We start from the raw sequence: 21,385 nt of genomic DNA, 5'->3' as shown, positions 1-21,385 counted from the left end.
AGTGCAATGAGATGAGATACAATAAGATATACATGAAAGTGCCAAGGTCCGTGCATACACTGAGTAAATAAGATATACTTATCTAAAGATGTATCAGTATGTCAAGGCCCCTGCATAGCTCCATGCTGTGCAAATCATGAAGCACACAGGTAATGCAGCACCTAGAGTCCCCTAAAAAAGCTCTGGGGTGAAATATGTCTGGAAGTCACAGTAATGTGCACAGCACACCATCTCTTGTAGTCATAAAAGTGCATCCAAGTTTTTTCAAATACTTTATCTATTTGCAGGCTATAACTTGGCAGCAGCGTTACTAAGTGAACATCCAGTTTACATAATATTCCTACTGTGCTGTTTTTCTACATGCTTATTATACTTCTTCATAATGCGGATTTAATAGTATAATATTTTTCCTACTGATTGCCTTTGCAATGTAGCATTTTGCATCAATGTTAATTAATACTTGCTATACATTATTGACATTTTTACTGCTATGTATATTCCTCCAGTTGACCTCCATCAAGTGATGCATATGTTACATGTCTGCATGGGGGATTACCTATAGGTGTCTCAATCCCTAGGAATGAAAGCAAATTTTAAAAATAAAAATGACAGTGTCAATGTCATACATAAATGCTATGTTCTTTGTAGCGAATATGTAAATTGTGGACAATTCCAGCTTCATTAAGGTCTCCCAGTCTGATCATATCTTCTACTCCCTGTGCTGAGCTCGGGTGCATAGAATGTATGCTGGTCATGTTTCGAGCAGATATCCAATGTTCCTATAATAGCAAAGAAGAAAATCAGTAATATATCATGTAAAGCCTTATTGCTTTCTGGGGCCCTCCCCCCAGTGCATTATTTTAATTTTGGAAACATTGAACTGCAGTTTCCATTGTTTTGACCACTTATCTAGTAAATTCTGGTAAATTAATTTTCCAGGGATGTATATAAGGTGCACTTACCTTGCCATCGTCATCCTCAAGCAAGGTCTGTCCATTATGTGTATCTTTAACCATTGCCCCAATGGGAACTCGACTGTCGGATGTTTTTTCCAGCCAGACATGTTCCCCCTATAATCATATCATGCATGATACTGCCGGTAAGCAAGATAGTGAAGCACATTACCTATATTTAATACTTCTAGTAAGTAATGAGAGATACACAATAATATTTAGGGCTGGTCCAAAGTATTAATTTTATAAAATAATCATTTGCTTTGTAGATTACAGACCACACTCGTCAAAAGGTTTATGTCTTCTCCTGGCTGTGCATTCTAAACATTTGGTCAATGTGTAAGAGTAAGGTCTCTTTCCCAACACAACAAATAATGGCTATTTTATAACAACAGCCATTGTTTGTATAGAAACGGCCATTATTTGCTGCTAAATAAATTAAAAAAACGTCATTTTAATGGTGTGTGAACATAGCACTGTACTGGAAAAATCTGCACTTTGTCTGTGTTTTGGACATTCTCTAAGTTTTGGCTACAAGTACAGAGAACAACTTTACCTGCAAAAGATGTGTTTACTAATATATACCCTATACAGTGTAACATACTTTCCTATGACATTTATTGATATTGATATTCCCGGAGGGATATCTGGCTAGTCCTGTGTTTTGAGACTCTTCAATGAGGCTCCACGGGCTCCTCTTTTGCATATTCATGTTTCCCAGGGGGCAATGCACCTGGGACTTCACTGCATTGAGCGCTTTCACTAGCAGCCTGCAGTGTTGTCGTTTGGCTGGTCTCCCTGAGTTCAGCGATCTGTTTCTCTTATGGCTCTACTAGGCATTGCTCCCACCTAGCCAAAATCCTGCTCCACACTGATGAGGGGCAACACCCCGAAACAGCTGTATGTGGATGGTAACCTAGCCTTGGTTTATCCCTTGTCAGTATATTGACTTATAGGGCCACTTAACCCTTAGGGGACACAGCCAGTTTTCATTTTTGCGTTTTCGTTTTTCCCTCCTCGTGTATATAAGGCCATAGCGCCTGCATTTTTCCACCTAGAGACCCAAGTGAGCCCTTATTTTTTGCGCAACTAATTGTACTTTGCTATGGCAGATGTAATTTTTGCCTAAAATGTGCCGGGAAACCAGAAAAAAATTCAAAGTGTGGTGAAATTGAAAAAAAAAACGCATTTCTTTTATTTGGGGGAAATGTGTTTTTACGCCATTCACCCTGGGGTAAAACTGACTTGTTATGCATGTTCCTCAAGTTGTTACGATTAAAACGATATGTAACATGTATAACTTATATTGTATCTGATGGCCTGTAAAAAATTCAAACCGTTGTTAACAAATATACGTCACTTAAAATGGCTCCATTCCCAGGCTTATAGCGCTTTTATCCTTTGGTCTATGGGTCTGTGTGAGGTGTCATTTTTTGCGCCATGATGTGATCTTTCTATCGGTACCTTGATTGCGCATATATGACTTTTTGATCGCTTTTTATTACAATTATTCTGGATTTGATGCGACAGAAATTGCGCAATTTTGCACTTTGGGATTTTTTTTGCGCTGACGCCGTTTACCGTGTGAGATCAGGAATGTGATTAATTAATAGTTTGGGCGATTACGTACGCGGCGATAGCAAACATGTTTGTTTATTAATTAATTAATTTATTTTTATTTATAAAATGGGGAAAGGGGGGTGATTCAGACTTTTATTAGGGGAGGGGGTTTTGTGTTATTAAAAATACATTTTTCTTTTACTTTACACATATACTAGAAGCCCCCCTGGGGGACTTCTAGTATATGTACTCTGATCTCTCATAGAGATCCATGCAGTATAGTTATACTGCATGAATCCATGAGATCGGTGTTCTATTACTTTTGGCTGCTGCAGCCAAAAGCAATAGAATGCCGAGCCGGGATCAGCGCCATTCCGGAGCAGACCCCGGCCCGGGATGGATGCAGGGACCGCCCCCCCGCAATCGCTCCGCAGGGGGGCGATCCCCCCACTAGACCACCAGGTATGAATAAAAGCAAGTATTTAGAAGCAGCTGTCAACTTTGACAGCTGCTTCTAAGTACTTAATTAGCGGGCACGGCGATCGGACCGTGCCCGCTAATAGCCGCGAGCCCGGGCTACACGCGGCACCCGGGATCGCGGCAGTTCAGAGGGTGGTCGCCGCGCGACCCCCCTCTGAACTCCCATAGCGGCACAAGGACGTTCAATAACGTCCTGGTGCAGCTATGGGTTAATATGGTGGTTTTGGTGGTTTCCTAACAGGAGCTGCCCCTTGGCTGGGTCCTTCCCGGAGGGATATCTGGCTAGTCCTGTGTTTCAAGACTCTTCAATGAGGCTCCACGGGCTCCTCTTTTGCATATTCATGTTTCCCAGGGGGCAATGCACCTAGGACTTCACTGCATTGAGCGCTTTCACTAGCAGCCGGCAGTGTTGTCGTTTGGCTGGTCTCCCTGAGTTCAGCAATCTGTTTCTCTTATTTATTGATAGGAACTTTTTATGCCTCCATGGAGATTGGAGCTGTGGCATGCATGCCTGCATGTTCCATTCAGCAGGGATTTCAAAATCCACACCACCTCTTAGCTATGTCCTATCCTGTGGATACTGTGGAAAGGGCATAATTACTCCAGACGGGAATATCCCTTTAAATAGATTGATAACAATTCAGGCATGAAAGATTACTTCTTCACTAAACATTGCAAACATTACATTGAATAGTGCTGTAATATGCATGTTGTACTTTATATTCATATCCAATAATATTATTTATTTTTCTTTATCACTATACTGACTTTAGTTGAAGCCCTCATGAACACATGTGGTTGCATATCAATCAAGTATATACCATACAATACAGAACTATATTGTGTGCCATATTGTGGTTAAGGGTTCCTTCACACATACCGTATCGCTGCGTATTTATCACACAATACTCGCATGAAACTCGCACGAAAGTAGCTGCGTTTTTGTGGTGTTAAACTCTCCTATGAAAATCATGTAAAAAGCAAAACTCACATGTAAAAATCGCACCAAACACGCATCAAAATCGCACCAAACACGCAGTGAGAATACACATACCTTGATTTTATAGCAATCAGTTCACTGTGGATTTATGTGCGAGAAACTCGCAGCGATAAATACGCAGCCTAAAGGGACCCTAAAACTGTTCTATTGGTGGCCATACCTTGGGCTGCATAGTGTATAGATATCAACAGGATAAACCATGCCCCTGGTACTCTGATCAGTATGTTATGGTGGTTATGTTATATTTACTGACAAAGCAGACACAGCTGTCAGTCTAATATTTAACTTTCTATTACCGAGGATTGGACTAACTCCTTAACATAGCAGTGTTTTTATCAGGGGCGTAACTACCAATGTAGCAGCCATAGAGGCTGCTATGGGGCCCGCCGCATCAGGGGCCCCGTGGCCTGCTCCTGCAATACCCTGGGCCCCTGAGCTGTCATCATTTGCAGCATGAGTTGGCCTCCCGGGATGTCCCTTTAATTGAAAGCACTGGAGTTATGACTACACTTCATGGCTTAGTGGTCAGTCGGGAGGGGACACAGTCAAAATTTTGCTTTGGGGCCCAGCCATTTCTAGTTACACATGCTGGTATACATGCTGAAAGCCATAGTCTTATAAATCTTGTCAACATAGTTGTATGATGGATTATTTTTTGATAAGAAGAATTTCTTATTAAGATAGAATTCTTCTTAAAGATTTTGTGTATGCTAGGGGGAAGGAGGTGTGATGGGATGGGGCAGCACATCGGATATGCCAGTCCGGTTCTGCTCACAAACTTGTGCTAAATTTTGTACTAAAACTGTACTGGCCATGTGTGTGCCAAGACTGGCACAGCATGCTTACTATGAAGCACTGGCCCATTTATTCCCTCCTTGCGATGTATATGTATAATGCCTAAAAACATGCTGGGTGCAGTATACATGAGATCAGCGGAAGAAGGGAAGGAATTAGGACAGCAGTCACGTGACTCCAGAGTAAAATGGGGAAACACAACTTTATATGAAAAGCAAGTCGATTGCAAACTGATATACTTTCATGAAGGTAGTTTAATAGAGGTGCATTTGTAAGGCTGCATTCACAAGTTCTGTGTTTCGCACAAAACACGGACATGGAATGCCTGTAATGGGCTCCCCCCCCCCTCCGCCAGGGCAGCATCTGTGATAAGATGCTGGGAGCGGTGAGCGGTACAGATATGCGCCGCGCTGTAGTGACAGACCCGTATTGCTGCTTTATTACAGCGAGGCGCATATCTGTACGGTTACCCCGCTCCCAGCATCTTATCACAGATGCTGCCCGGGCGGGGGGGGGGGGGAGACCGTTACAGGCATTCCACGTCCGTATTCCGTGAGGACACAAAACGTGTGAATGCAGCCTTAGTAGTTTGGAAGTAGAGAGCTCAGGCCAAGGTACAAGCCAAAATGTCATCTATTATCAAGAACAAATTATCAGTAGAGGCCAGTCCCTGTCATAGAACTTTACAATGTTTACATACTGAATTACGGTACATTACAGAACGACACCCTAACCTTGCCCTAACCTCAAGCGTAATTCATTTTAGCTTGGCCAGTTATTTGGCAGATACAGTTTTATACCCACATATACTAACCAAATGCCTAAAGGACAGTGCTGACATGTTAGATTTGCCAACATTCACCAAACATAATGCCTAAACATGATGTAAACTTAGCCTGTGTGGAGGTACTTTAGTTATGTATGCATTGGATAGTTTCTACTAGGAATGTTTGCAATTCAATGGTCACATGATAAATTACAAAGTCACAGGCTGCTATATAATGGCTTTGGTCATAAATAGCTCTTTGTTGTAAAGAACACGGTGTTATCTGGTTACACAACCCATTTTGTATATGCACATGGATAAGGTGGAGGGGGTGGATGCTACAAAAAAGAGCATGACTGGCTGTGATACCTTCATGGGCTAACAAAAAAAAACTGGTAAGCTGTTGGAGCACAGAGGCACCTTCATAGCGCAATTTCACAAAGAAATGACCATCGCAACATTTGAGCGAAGTGATCCCCATACAATTTATATTGAAGGCCTAGCCTGACAGAAGTATAAAGTGTATAGAGACCATAAAAGGTACATATATTTTTATTATACACTGGTTAAGCTACATTTACATCATTACAGACAATCTTTTAACCTACATTCTAGATTTTTACCTATTCCACTACATTGTGAGACTAGCACACATTACTAATGGTTATTCTATAGGAGCATTACTAGAACTGTAAGCACTGACAGGGAAAATGGAGGAATGCAAACATACTAAATAGGAAGGACAGGTATCTACCACACACAATTGTCTACCAAAAATGTGGCATACTGGCCTGTTGATATGAGGTCCCACTGGCCTTTTGGATAGAGGCCATTGGAAGGTTGATATGAGAATTGATTTGTAGTGAATTCTGATGCCACAATGGCTAAAATATAACAATATGACAGATTGGATACAGAAAGAACTAGATCAGTTACAGCTACTCGGTCTACTAATAAGCAACATCTAATACATTCAGCAATATTTCTTGTGTACCATAATACATTGTTACAAGCCCTGCAGCTGTCAGCAGGTCTAGGTCAGGACAGGGTTTTCAGCCTCTGAATGTAAGCAATAAACTGAAATACACTCAGTTCCCCCTGGTTCTTATCCTATTGTTACTGATAGATCTTGATCAGAATTATCATTTATATACTTTGATTTCAAGAATTACCATACAGATTATCTAAGATAGAAAGGAGTGATCTTTATCAATGATGTCAAACAAGGGGGGAAACTCTGAACGTCTACAGGAAATAAAAAGCTTCTTCATGATACTTTGTTTATTGCATCTAAACTCCTTCTTATCTACTGGATTACCCCACAAGTCTCCAATGTAATTAAATGGATTAGCTAATGTAACCTTACTTTACCGCACTAAAACACTTGTTTACATGGAGGCACCTTAGACAAATTCTACAAAGTACTGGAAATGGCTTAGATCCAGACAGACCCCACATAACCCATCCTGGATGTACAAGAATAAACTTAAAAAAATGCAAATACATAACAGTGTTTTATACAAAATTAAGCATGCATTGTATTCTATTGTTATAAATGTGACCTCAATTTTTTTTTCATTTGAATTTCTAAGTGGAGTCCACATGAAAAAGAATATAGTGCAACAAATATACACTAATGGACAACATTTTTTGCAGCAATGTATATTGTTGACACATGGACTCCCTTTATTATCTATATTATATATTTAGGCTATGTTCACACGATGTACATTTAATGACAAGAACGGCTGCTGTTTTCATAGTGAAATGAGTTGCATTGAAGTCAATGCAAACAACTGTCTTTGTATTGAACAAAGACAGCTGTTTGATACGGAGGTCAAAATAACGAGCATGCCAATTATTTTTGGCCATTGTGCATTGATTTTCAATGCAATTTTCACTGCATATGTTGGCTGTTGTTTGGCATGCAATCCAACGGCCATTGTTTATAAGTTGTGTGAACATAGCCTCAATCTGTAGTTTCTGTTTATTGCTTGTACATTTCCTCCCACATTGCAACACACACCAAGTTACATGCAGTATAAGGCTATGTTCACACAACGTAAAAAAAAGGGGAAAATGCACCCGCTTTTTCTATTTAAAAGACGTCCGTTATTGACGCAATTTAACTGATTGCAATGCATTGAAGCCACTGGAATGATGGACGTCCACTGCTCACAATGAAATGACGGGCGTTGTCTGCACAGGCATCGAAATAATGATCATGTTAATTAGTTTTGGATGTCTTTTACAGCGAATGTTATTTTTTAGTTGTTTACACACAGTTTTTATTTTTTCACCGTCCTTTCTCCGTTTTTACTATTAAATTCAAAGGACTTTTCAATTACAGACACACCCAAAGGCCAATTAGTCATCCAAAACTACAGTAATGTACCAACAGCCGTCATTGCACGGGCGGCCAATCCTCAAAATAATGGACGTCTTTTTAGACTCAAAATGTTGGACATCATTTTAGAAATTATAAACAGACAAGAAAAAATGTGGGAACATAGCCTAACCCAATTCCTCACAGGTCTGAGCATCTTTGTCTCCCCTTTAAGGTAGTTACCGTGGGTGCCGTAGGTCTTCTGTAGCTGGAAGCCACAAGTTGATAATCATCTTATAATAGATAGATATAATTTTCTATTGTCTGTAAGTGCATTGGAAAAATGGAACTGGCAAATTATTTTACATATGCTAAAATGTTCATTGCTTTTTCTTGTCGCTCCTCTACATTCTGTCCACAGGCCCGTGTGCTCATGCTTGAATATAGTTCTTTACATCTTATAAGATTTAATGATGAATAAAAAACAGAGGCTATGTGAAACAGACATTGAAACTACTATGATGCTTACCTTTCTAAGAATAACCATTGCTTATCAGGGGTTTGTGCTTCTACTGTTGCCTGTAAATGATGAAATGTACTTATGAACAAAAGTGTCTCAATAGTGAAAAAAAAACTAAATAAAAAAATTAAAAAAATTACATTGACACTATTTTCTGAGGGTTTTCCAGGCAAATATATAACTTAGTTTACTGGCTTCCTGTGCATCAGAACACTGAGGGGATGGATACATAGTACCTCTCCTGTTGTTCCCACTCTCAGCTTCTCCAGTCCCAGCTGCGCTCCCATTCTGTGCAGCAAAGTGTCATGGGAAGCTGGAAGGATGGGTGGTCAGAAACGGAAGATCTGACAGTGGGAGAAGCAGGGTAGAAAAGTTTATGGACCTACATTGTTTTAATGCATGGAGAGGCAAGAATTGGGGTATAATGAAAAGTGGATGTGTTCTCACGTGCATAAAAAAAATGCCCCAAGTTTTAGTTCATATCTTTCTGGCACAAAATAAACTAAATGTGTCGTCATAAATTACCATAATTTTTTTTTTGTTTAAGTTTTTGGCAATGTTTTTTTATTTTTTTTATTTATACAATAATTACAAGATCTTTCCGTTTCCATTTTGGCAATTAAATATAAAAGGAGTACTCCGGCAAGAAAACATTTTTTTTTTTTATTCAACTGGTACTAGAAAGGTTTATTAAATATTCCTCAATATGTCTTGGGCCCATGTGTCCTAACTGTTCTTGTTAACCTGTTCTCACATAGGGCATAACTGCATGTCCATTTTTGCCGCAAATGGACGTACAGTTACACCCATGGGTGACACGGGCACAGTAGCTAAGCTGCGCTCAGATCCCAGCAGGTACCCTATAGATGCTGCAGTCAGTGCTACTGCACCATCTATAGAGAGAATAGAAGAACTAAGATCTTTAGCGTTATAGCTATGGAATCCGTTCAGACTATGCCTTTGAGAGATAAAAGTAGAAAAATAGCAGCACATCTATGCCTCCGATCACCCTGCAGGTATGCATTCCCATTGCAGCCAACTCTAATTTTTTTGTGTGTTTTGAAAGATTTTAGATTTTTCAGATCACAGTAAGTATGATCCATTAAAAGTAAATAAATAAAAAAAAATGTGTGTGTGTGTGAGACCATGTTTAAGGACAAATGATTTTCCAGAAAGGGTGATGTTTGACTATATTGTAGCCCCCACCCACATACACACTGAACAACATAAGAGATCCCTTCATTTCCCCCCCCCCCTTTATCACCACTTATCAACCAGAAATTAATCTCCCTAGGGTCATTGCTCTAGTAATTGCAGAGGGAGTAGTAGCATCAGGGATCTGGTGCCTCAGGGTTTCATAGCTCTCTTTTCCATATAAGGGTATGTTCACACTGAGTAAAATAGGCTCCTCCGCTGCCGCCGCTCTCCGCTCAAAGGAGAGACATGTCACTTCTTTAGGCGGAGAGCGACGGCAGCGGAGGAGCATGCGCTGTACCATAGAGATGCTATGTGTGTCAATGAGACAGACGAAATTTCGCGGAGGAGAGCTCCGCCACGGAATTCCGCCTATTTTACTCAGTGTGAACATACCCTAATAATATAAATGGCACATGGTAGGTGGTGGGGTTTACAGATATTGCATTACTGTAAAGCTTCATATTACAATTTCGAATCCCCCACCACAACTCTGAATGTCACCAAAGATTATGACCTTTCCACCAACGCACATCACTAATAATTAACCCGCCATAGCACTGAAGATAGCCGAGCACTGTTTGAATGGAACATGCACAGCCCCATATATGATTGTCACTTCATTCAGATAGAAGCTTTGGGAATCACATGTCTGCGAGGGGTTCAAGCAATTGTGGCCACTGCATTATAGTACAGCGTCAGAGTGCGCTGCATCTGACGCTATTTTCTTACAGAACAATCAGATGTCAGCTTCAAGAAAAAGCTGCTATGTATTTTAAAGAGCATCAGAGCAGCTATGTATGAGCAGGCATTTTGATTAAGATCCATAATTAAAACTTGTGAAGATAACGTATAGAAAAACAAAAGCCCTCTCATAGTATAATATGAATATATATATAATTTTTAAAATGATTTCTGCAGAAAGCAAATAAAAAAAAGCACATTTTGGTGACAAATACTATACAAAAGCTCTAGTAATCAGGTACATGATAATATGGAGAAAAAAGAGGGTGTCACTGTTAGCGACTTCCATGTTAGTTCTCAAGCTGAGAAAATAAAATGGGAAAAATGAAACTCAACAGTCGACATTGAGTTCCACCACTTTTGAGCATGAGCAGCATAAATGTATTTATGTAGTAAAATATGGACTCCTCATATATACTGTAAGTGTAATGTCTGTTGTGAGCTTATATGAATACATTGCTCAGGATGAGTCTTAATTCCTTAAAGTGTATTGTGCGTGTTAATAAAGGAGATAAAAGTTACCTTCTGTGTGTGTTGCTTGGTCAAGATTCCCAGGAAAAAGAAGTTTTTACCACGTCTCGTCAGCCTCATTTATGAGCGTACTTTGCACTTCTTTCAGCCTGGCTTATCCCTGTCCTTTACCTCATTTACATAACCATAAATTAATATTTAGTAACCTTTTAATAGCCAGCTGTCTTAAGCTTCACTAGGGTACATGAACATGAAAGTTAATTTAAACAAATCTTAGTCAATCATAGATGAGTTCAGAGTCCCAAACATTTATAATAAAAAGGCATGACTGGCATTTAAATCGATTTTTTTTTTTTACATGTCATTACATTGTTACAGGTGGCAATGAGCTCCCACAACTCGCTAGCACTGAAAATTCCCGATGCAGAAAAGGGTGTCTACACTGGGCTAGATGTACAGTGGTGCCTACCCTGCCTACCCCTTGTCCCAGTCCTTGTTATAGGAGTAGGGATGCACGATGCACCGAAAAATCGATTCTACTATCGATTTTCAGGGCATATTTTCGGTTCGATACCAGGATTTCCTGGTATTCGATACTTTATGATAAGCCGCGCAGCAGTGCGGCTTATCATAGAGTATACAGCAGAAGACATGGTGGGCAACAAGCTGAGTGCCTGCCATATGCTCTGCATGCCCCCCCTGGCGTCACTTCCTCTGTCCACCCACCCTCCCTCCGCTCCCGGTGGCGCTAACTTCCAATGCCGCTGTCACACTGACAGCGGCATTATCCCCCTCTCCTAACCTGTTCCATATGCAGCAGGGGTCGGCTACAGTGTGTAGCAGACCTCAGCTACTAATGACTGCGGCCGGCAGTCATTTACCCTTTAGTAAAAGGGTCAGAGCAGGGTCGGCGGCTGCAGAGGGAGAGTGGCCGGCGCTTCATGAAGAGGAGACCGGTGGAGAAGGCTGGAGGTGGGGAGGAGATGCGGCCACTACCTCTGGCTGCACAGAACTGTGAGGTGGGGGCCGCAGGACTGTGAGGGGGCGGCAGGCCGGCAAGACACTCCCTTCAGCTACTGGAGAGGGGTGAAGAGGGGGTCGGCCTGGCTCTCACTGGGAAGGGGGGGGGAGGGGGGTCTGCAGCCTGCAGTTTACCCTGCTGCCCAAATCCAGGTCACCCTGCTGGGTCAGTGGTCACCATGCCCTGACAGCAGGAATACAGCTCCCATCATCCCCCTGATAGCTGGTGTGTGTTACATGACTACAGCTCCCATCAACCCCCTGATAGCTGGTGTGTGTGTGTGTGTGTGTGTGTTACATGACTACAGCTCCCATCACCCCCCTGATAGCTGGTGTGTGTGTGTGTGTGTTACATGACTACAGCTCCCATCAACCCCCTGATAGCTGGTGTGTGTGTGTGTGTGTTACATGACTACAACTCCCATCACCCCCCTGATAGCTGGTGTGTGTGTTACATGACTACAGCTCCCATCATCCCCCTGATAGCTGGTGTGTGTGTGTGTTACATGACTACAGCTCCCATCATCCCCCTGATAGCTGGTGTGTGTGTTACATGACTACAGCTCCCATCATCCCCGATAGCTGCTGTGTGTGTTTGTTACATGACTACAGCTCCCAACATCCCCCTGCTAGCTGGTGTGTGTGTTACATGACTACAGCTCCCATCATCCCCCTGATAGCTGGTGTGTGTGTTACATGACTACAGCTCCCATCATCCCCGATAGCTGCTGTGTGTGTTTGTTACATGACTACAGCTCCCATCATCCCCTTGATAGCTGGTGTGTTTCACATGACTACAGCTCTCATCATCCCCCTGATAGCTGGTGTGTGTGTGTGTGTGTGTGTTTGTTACATGACTACAGCTCCCATCATCCCCTGATAGCTGGTGTGTGTGTGTGTGTTACATGGCTACAGCTCCCATCATCCCCCTGATGGCTGGTGTGTGTGTTACATGGCTACAGCTCCCATCATCCCCCTGATAGCTGGTGTGTGTGTGTGTGTTTGTTACATGACTACAGCTCCCATCATCCCCTGATAGCTGGTGTGTGTGTGTTTGTTACATGACTACAGCTCCCATCATCCCCCTGATAACTGGTGTGTTACATGACTACAGCTCCCGTCATCCCCCTGATAGCTGGTGTGTGTGTGTGTTACATGACTACAGCTCCCATCATCCCCCTGATAGCTGTTGTGTGTGTTACATGACTACAGCTCCCATCATCCCCCTAATAGCTGCTGTGTGTGTGTGTGTGTGTTACATGACTACAGTCCCCATCATCCCCCTGATAGCTGGTGTGTGTTACATGACTACAGCCCCCATAGGCCCCTGATAGCTGAAGTGTTCCATGACTACAACCCCCATCACCCCCCTGATAGCTGGTGTGTGTTCCATGACTACAGCCCCCATAGGCCCACATAGCTGAAGTGTTCCATGACTACAACCCCCATCATCCCCCTGATAGCTGGTGTGTGTTACATGACTACAGTCCCCATCATTTCCCTGATAGCTGAAGTGTTAGGCCTCTTTCATACTATCCCTGCCGCAATCCGGATGAGGATCGCGGCACGGATCCCCTAGCCGGAGCCCCCGCCGCCCGACACGGATTCCCCCATGCACTGACCGGCTACACATGCTCCTTTGAAGTGTCCGGGACTACGCTGCCGGGAGAAGGTAGCGTAGTCCCGGCCACTTCTGGTGAAGATGAAGCCGGTCAGCGCGGAGAGTAGGTGAGTAGTAAATGAGATAACAGGAGCGCACATCATGCTCTCCTGTCATCTCTGCGGCTGGGTGGCGGGGGGGGGGGGGATCCGTGCCACGATCCGCACTACGACATGTCCTATTTTTCCGCGGCGCAGGTCGCGGCACGGACCAGGTCAATGGTCACATTTTAAATTTAAAAAATTAAAGGAACATAAATTGGTTCGTACAGACCTGACAGTTGGGGGGGCATTTCTAATATTGTGGAGTTTTTTTGTTTGTTTTTTGAAAAATATAATTTATTAAGTATCGAATTGGTATCGAGCATTGAAAAAAAATGTTGGTATTGGTATCAAACTCAAAATACTGGTATCGTGACATCACTATATAGGAGTGACCGGCTGTATGAATGCATTTAGGGGTAAACAAAGTGCCCCACTGCAATAAACTGCCACATTTCGATATGAATAAAAAGTTGGGTTACAAAGAAATAGTGCATTGCTGTGCCTAATAAAAGCTAGCACAATTCTCAGTGTAAACTCCTCTATTAACCTACAGATAGCTAGCCTTTACAGCTGGCGTTTAAAACACTTAAATTCCCCCAACTATTTTGTAAACAAACTTATTTAATAAAAAGATTAACAGACAGACTAGAATTATGATTGTGTTTAAGATAAACCTTTTCCTGTATACAGTATTATGCTGGGTTCACACTCAGTAAGGCCCCCTTCACACGTCCGGAAAATCTGTCCGGATTTCCGGACTCATAGGCTAACATTAGACACGGACACCCTAGAAGTCTATGGGAGCGCCGGAATCACGGGCATTTTCCTGATGTATATCAGGAAATTGCCCGCGATTTCGGATTGGTAGAGAGCCAGCCCTGGACCCGGACCTTAGCACAGGACTGCCTGAGATCTCCCCACCACCCGCCCTGCACTCTGGCCGCCCGCCGATCACCCGCAGCAACCCCCCCCCACTCTGGCCGCCGGCCGATCACCCGCAACCCCCCCTCCCCCGAAACTCACTGCCGGCCGATCAACCGCACCCCCCCCCACCCCCCCACGGACCTCAGCGCCGGCCGATCAACCGCACGCTCTGCTGGCAGGCCATGATGGGAGTTGTAGTTCTGCAGCCTGTGGCCATCCAGGTTGCAGTAGTACAACTCCCACCATGCCTTGCTGACAGGCCATGATGGGAGTTGTAGTTCTGCAGCCTGTGGCCATCCAGGTACACTAGGGGCTGTGTGGGTACCTGTGATTTATGTTGGCATACTAGACCATATTATCTCATCAGCAAATCCTGAAGGTTTTTCCTGATGGTTTCCTGATGGTAAAAACGGATTACTGTCAGGAAATCCTGATACTTTCCTGATGACATTTGAGGTCTCCTGATCAGGATTTCCTGACAGTAAAAACTGACACGGACGTGTGAATGGGGCCTTAGACAGCAGTCGTTCTGCGACACGGCCGTGTCACTGAATGGTCACTGTCAGTGAAGTTCATGCCGGATGAGCTTCACTTCTTTTGATTTGGAATGCGGGCCCTTAGCAGACGATGTAAAGTGCGGCCGGAGCTTTCTATGCGGCCGCATGGTATCCCGGACGGAATGTATACAGTGTGTATACACCCTGGCTGTGATTCCATGGGACACAATTTTATTTTCAATAAATAGTTGATGGTGTTGCAACAGCTGTCATTTATTGAAAATTTATGTTGTGTGAACTAAAAATGCATAGTTATAAAATCCATCAAGTTCAACCAAGAGAGCTCAACAAAGGGACTACACTGTGTGCAATGCTGTACTTGCCATATATGATCTCCATGCTGGAACTGGACTCACTGGCTTCTATTCTAGCAATCTCAACCTGTCAACCTGTGAAGTGAAATAAAATAACATAAATGTGTTAATTACTATGTGACAATGATAATAATAAAAATGTTTCAGGACTACAATTTCCAATAACATTTAGGCAGGGTTCACCCTTGCACCATGGCTCTGTTTGGGCATCCGGCAGAGAGTCAGTTCAGCTCCACAGAATGGAGACAGGTGGTTTGTTGGTTTGTTTAAGAATGGACACAAATTGATGCAGAAAGATACCAGAGAGATCCCACTGACTTTATGGGGGGTGCTAAACCTGAAGACGTTCCATCTTGGGGAGTGTGGGGGAGAGTGTTTCGGCCACATGCATTTCTGAATCTAGTTTTTTCAAGGGTTTTCCACATTGAATCAGTGATTAGAGCAGTCTGCATATTGTGTGAATGGATTCTCACCACAGGATTTGTAGACTGGTAGGTAATAGCTCCAGACGTCACATTTAACACCGCCACACCAGAAGTGAACAATACCACTATACTGTGACTGGATAACACCGCCATACCAGACCTGACCAATACCACTATATACCCCCCCTTCGAAAATACACCAGATTTACTGGCAAATCTGAACAGGATGTCGGAGACTGAAAAAAAAAAAAAAGTTGTTTCCTTCCACCTACTCCCTGGTGCTACCCCCCCCCCAGCAAGGTGCTGCCCTAGGCACCGGACCACGGATGCCTAGTGGTAAATATGGCCCTGGGTCCGTTGGGTTTCTGTATGATGTCCGTTTATTTTACAGGATTTGGTTGGTGAAAAAATTATCGCTTCCTCGTCCATTCAGATTCTGTCAGTAATGGAGCCCTGACAGAAGTGTGAAGCAATCCTCACATCACCAGCAAGTGATGCATCATCATCATGACTTCTATTCTTAACAGTGCCATGAAAGCTATAATAAATCTGTTTCAACTCAACATCAACAAATTTTGTTGGATGCCGTTAAGTCAATCTGGTTTTGGTCATGATTATGGTAATTGTGATAGCAAGAATGTTGCTGTCTTTGCTACTATTGATATAACAGGGAAAACACTGGTGTGAACAGTGCCCCACCTCCAGCACTCTGCAGTTGTAGCTAGGCCTTCCTTTACCTGGAGCAAATATTCTGTTTCAGTCCTTGCCTGGGATACTGTATATAAATATACAGGCCAAGGCAGTTTGGTACAGTATATTGGCAACCCAAATGGCACAGCCCTCAGTATAACCCCATAGGAGTGATCTTTGACAAAAGCGGTGATGACACAAGATGGTTTTTGAACTGCACTTGGTTACACTAGGATTCTGCATACCATAAAATCTGCACGACATGAAGAAGACATCTACCCCACTGTTTACACCTAGAAAACACTCTTCCATAGAAAGCCCTGCTTACAACAAAAAGTTACTGTAGTACTAGATTATACTGTACATTACAGAACTTCAGAAACTTTTATGGATTCATCAAAGGCATAGGTACTTATTAGTTGAAGAAAAAGATTTAACATTACTGACTAAGATATTCTGGTTACCAGGGTGCCTTATAGGGCTAACTTCACAATTATCCCCTCATATAAATTATACACAAAGATAAACTGGAATCCTTACAGAATATCCAAATGAATAGTTAGCAACCTTTATGTGATAGTTAGCAAACTTTATGTGATAGTATATATCCACCATGTTTATGGTATCAGACGTTAAACTGCAATGCCCCTCTTATTTTATTATCTGAAAAATGTCTATTACTTGCCAAAATAACACAAATAAATTCTGGAAATGAGTCACAATATAATAAAATTCATAAAATTTCAACACTACAAATTCTCATACAGAGCCTACACTCTAGATATAACTTATACTTACTGGATTATATGGATGCCATCGGGTGGAAACAAAATACAGAAGAAACTATGTAGACCCATGTAGCACAGAAGTGTGACTGTTCATTTACATATTTGATCTTGCAATTCTTGCTAAGCTGTGCAAAGATAAAGGTTTCAGTAATTTCCAGGGATAAATGAGGCTTCTTCACACTCGAGATGAAAACAGGTCAGTGTTGCCTACTGAGCAATCCCATTATGTTCTCACATGCTTACACCCCCCTCCCAATGTCTGCCAGGAACGGATTAACTACTGCGCTGACATATGAGACTTTGTGAAATAGTAAATTAAGATTATGATTATGATTATGATGTGCCTTAGTGTTTTAGTGTTAGTTTTAAACTATGTGAGAAACATTGACATTTACATCTCTGGATGTTTTGCATCTCTAAAAGTTGAAATTTACATTTTCATGTAAATAAAAAACAAACATAAAAAAGCAATGAAAAGTTATTACATTTGCTGACATAATGTGGCACCACCTGATGTTCAAAGTGTACATGCGGCAGCAGCATTTTTACTTTCTTTGTCCTTTTTTTCAAAGAATATGAATGATAATACAAAAACTTTTTCCCCACTCATCATGTGGTTTGGTGAAGGCATGTGTTGTCAAACTACTGATTTTATCTTTTTAAATCATAATGACAACCAAAAACATCCAAATGACCCTGATCTAAAGTTCACGTACCCCAGCTCTTAATACCGTATATTGCCCCCTCTAACATCAGTGACAACTTGTAGTCTTTTGTGTTAATTGTGGATGAGGCTATTTTCTTAGATAGTAAAGTTGCCAATTCTTCTTGGCAAAAAAAATCCAGTTCCTGTAAATTCCCGATCTGTCTTGCATGAACTGATTGAGATCTCCGCAAAGTGGCCCAATGATATTGAGGTCAGGAGACTCAGATGGCCACTCCAGAACCTTCACTTTGTTCTGCTGTAGCCAATGACAGGTTGACTTGGTGTTTTGGAGTGTTATCATGCTGGAACGTCCAAGTATGTCCCATACACAGCTTCCGGCTGATGAGTGCACTTTGCTGATAATGTGCTGCATTCATCTTTCCTGAGTCCAGTTTTTTTATGCAGAGGACAGTAACCAAACAGTGTAGTCTGGCTTTGCTCAGGGAAAAGAGAAGATGTCTCTGCCAGCACTGCTACTATGCAGATAGTTAGGCCTGGTTCTTCCATAGCATAAGTAAAGTAAGCTTAGTCAGACTTGTTCCAGTTTCATTACTCCACCTGGGGCTAGAACTCTAATATGATTTGTGACTACCTATAGGAGACAAAGAATTGGCCAGGGTCATCTTGTGGCCCCATGTATTCTAGAGGGGATAAGCGTCAAGTATTCTACCTGGGTCGTGCTAAGTAAAATATTCTCGGCATCATAGGTAATACTACAACAACAAGCATCTAATCCAGTTAACACTGAAGAGACATTTAAGGGTGCGTTCACACCTACAGGATCTGCAGCAGATTTGATGCTGTGTTCAGTTATTTAAATGAAATCAGCTGCAGAAAATCAGCTGCAGATCCTGTAGGTGTGAACGCACCATAAAGCAGCACTATCAGCAGGTTCTGACCAGTGAACCTGCCGATATGCCCGATAAGCTGATTACCTAAGCTGCACATCACCGTTCTGAAACTTGTCCAACTCCCTCACATTGTCGATTAATAGCCTAATTGCCCTTATGCAAATCATGTGCTGTAGAGCATTTAGGGGGTGTCCCACTTGCCCCGAGCACCACTGTGTCCCGCGCAGCCTGTCCCCTTCCAGCCGGCCCAGTTCCCCCCCCCCTTGTAGTGGCTTCATCAGCACGCAAGTGCCGGGAAGATGTTCCATCGGAGACGGGCATCTTCCCGGGCATACGCAAATCGGACGGCCATCTGGCACGCAGGAAGAAGAATCCTCACCAACCCTCACTTGCATGCTGATGAGGCCACTATGCATGCATATATTAATATGCATAGTGGGTGGTACAGGGGCGGTGAACTGGGCTGGCTGGGTGACAGAGGAAGGGCTGGAAGACACAGGAGGGGGTGGGCTGGAAAACACAGGAGGGGGCGGGCCGAGCGGGACACAGTGGTGCTCGGGGCAAGTAGGACACGCCCCAAATGCTCTAAAGCAAATGATTTGCATAAGGGCAATTAGGCTATTACTCGGCAATGGGGGGGGGGGAGTTGGACAAGTTTCAGAACGGTGATGTGCAGCTTAGGTAATCAGCTTATGGGGCATATTAGCAGGTTCTCTGGTCAGAACCTTCTGATAGTGCCGCTTTAATAACTTTGGTTCTACTGCCAAGGGAGAGGCTCATCTTAAATCCAAACGACACGTTGAGCTAGTGTCCTCCAGCAACCACTGGTCTCAGTTGGCCACCAGTCACAGTCAATACATGGCTTTCATGCCTTCCGCCCTTCACCTTTCCATAGGGAATTGAAGCACGAAACCATGAGTACCAGGGCAACTCATGAAGGTCTCCATTTAAGTGTAGAGCTACTTAGACTTTGTTCCCCAAATTAACCTTTCAGGGCGCTGTTCAGGAAAAATTGATACTTAAGCATGTTACCTGGGCTGCTGGGGAAATGTCAGTAATGTATATTTGCCTGTGCCATTCCTCCACCGCTGCTGGATGCTGGGCTGTGTTTTCATAATATATGATGACGCTCCCATAGGAAATGGCCCACTTAGCATAGCATGTCATTGCATTGATCAGTTAGATTGGACACAGTTGGTGACAGGTTAGTGGGGTATTCAAATTTATTTAAATGTCTAAATGGTATTAGCAGTGAGTGCACAATGGGTATGATCACTGATTCCTGAGCTTGCATTACTGCCTCACCACAAGTACAGCGCAGAGCATTAAGGGGTTGACTGGTGCAATGTAAGTGTGGGGTGCTGTTGGATTATGCAGGCCTCCAAGGCCTAAAAGGATATGTGTCAGCATAACACTTCGCTTCTCGGCCTTTTGGCTAAGATCAAGTGTAGTACCGCTCGTGAGAGAGCAGGGAAACACACGGAGGGAATAAGGGTTGAGCAGGTGGCTGGCGCGGCAAGTCAGCCGGTGCAAGATGCCATGACCCTCCGGATCTGTGCCAGGGGCTCGAGGGGGCTGAGAGCCGAGGTGCCAGAAGTGCCCTGGGAGTGGTGACCCCAGGGTGCCGTAACTCACTGGAGATGGGATCCCACTGAGTGAAAGCACTTAGCACGGTACTTCACTATCACCCCTTGAGCACACTCACCTTTAGCTTTCCGGTCTCCGGCTGTTGAGAGCTATGGGAAATTTTTATAGATCCGGCCGGATGTCCGGGCTGTATCACACAGCACACATCTTTATTTATTTAATTTAATTTTTGTCACTGTGTGTTCACTTTTCACGTGTATTTTGTCACAAGGATTTTCTAGGTTGCGGTCGCCCTTCTGGGTGTCCCCCTAGAGGTCTAGGGGAGGCATGTGTGGCCATCAGGTTCCTTGACTCCCTGCACCCCTGGGTCTCCTTCGGGAGATAGCCAAACCGTTTGGTACGGCTGCTCATCGGCGAACGCCTTAGCTAACGCTAGGGTGGTTGCTATGAGCGGCATTGGTCCTCTCTCTGCTTCGGCAGTGAGAGGATATTTGTCCCGAACCTTTGCAGGAGCCTTCTGGCCCGGAAGGGGAGGGAATGTGGTTGGTTGGGGGCCCATCTCTTTTTAGAGTGGGCTTGCGATAGACCGCATCCTTGTTGCACTTTTTTGTGTGGCACGTCTGCACCTTTTTGTGCACTTGGGTGAGAGCACGCTCCTCGGACTCTCGATAAAAAAAAAATGTGTCAGCATAACACTTATAGATAATAAATATAGAAGCATTGTAGTGTATCATATGAGCACACTTCATATGCTGTGGGTGCTGGATGTATACCTGTCAGTAGCTGCCGTGCATATAGGCAGTTTGGGGCCAATTTTCAGGCCTGTGCAGGCTCTGAAAAAAACATGCATGGTGCCTATCTGCTTTTAAAGCGACTCCGTACCCACAATCTATCCCCCAAAACCAGTTGTACCTTCAGATTGCTGCTTTTAATCCAAGATCTGTCCTGGGGTCCATTCGGCAGGTGATGCAGTTATTGTCATAAAAAAATCCTGCCCAGGTGCATTTCGA

The 21,385-nt window shown here is 43.3% G+C and overlaps 1 protein-coding gene across 2 annotated transcripts in view; it reads right to left on the bottom strand.

Moving 5' to 3' along the window:
* Positions 1-10,909, bottom strand: part of MYO7B (myosin VIIB) — an 83,771-nt gene extending 72,862 nt beyond the window's left edge. Inside the window, exons 1-4 of one of the 2 annotated variants that reach the window (XM_069975476.1) lie at positions 10,861-10,909; positions 8,410-8,459; positions 963-1,070; positions 627-779 (exon numbers count right to left, since the gene is read on the bottom strand). In XM_069975476.1, the coding sequence (XP_069831577.1) occupies positions 627-779; positions 963-1,070; positions 8,410-8,427 (279 nt within the window). In that variant the 5' untranslated portion in view covers positions 8,428-8,459; positions 10,861-10,909. Of the gene's footprint in view, positions 1-626; positions 780-962; positions 1,071-8,409; positions 8,460-10,860 lie in introns of those variants that run through there. The other variant, XM_069975477.1, reaches the window with a different exon arrangement.
* Positions 10,910-21,385: the final 10,476 nt, after the last annotated feature.

This window comes from Dendropsophus ebraccatus, chromosome 6 (assembly GCF_027789765.1).
Source record: "Dendropsophus ebraccatus isolate aDenEbr1 chromosome 6, aDenEbr1.pat, whole genome shotgun sequence".
Classification (NCBI taxonomy): Eukaryota; Metazoa; Chordata; class Amphibia; order Anura; family Hylidae; genus Dendropsophus; species Dendropsophus ebraccatus.
Note: the sequence above shows the minus strand (reverse complement) of the source record. Positions and strands in the feature narration are given on the sequence as shown.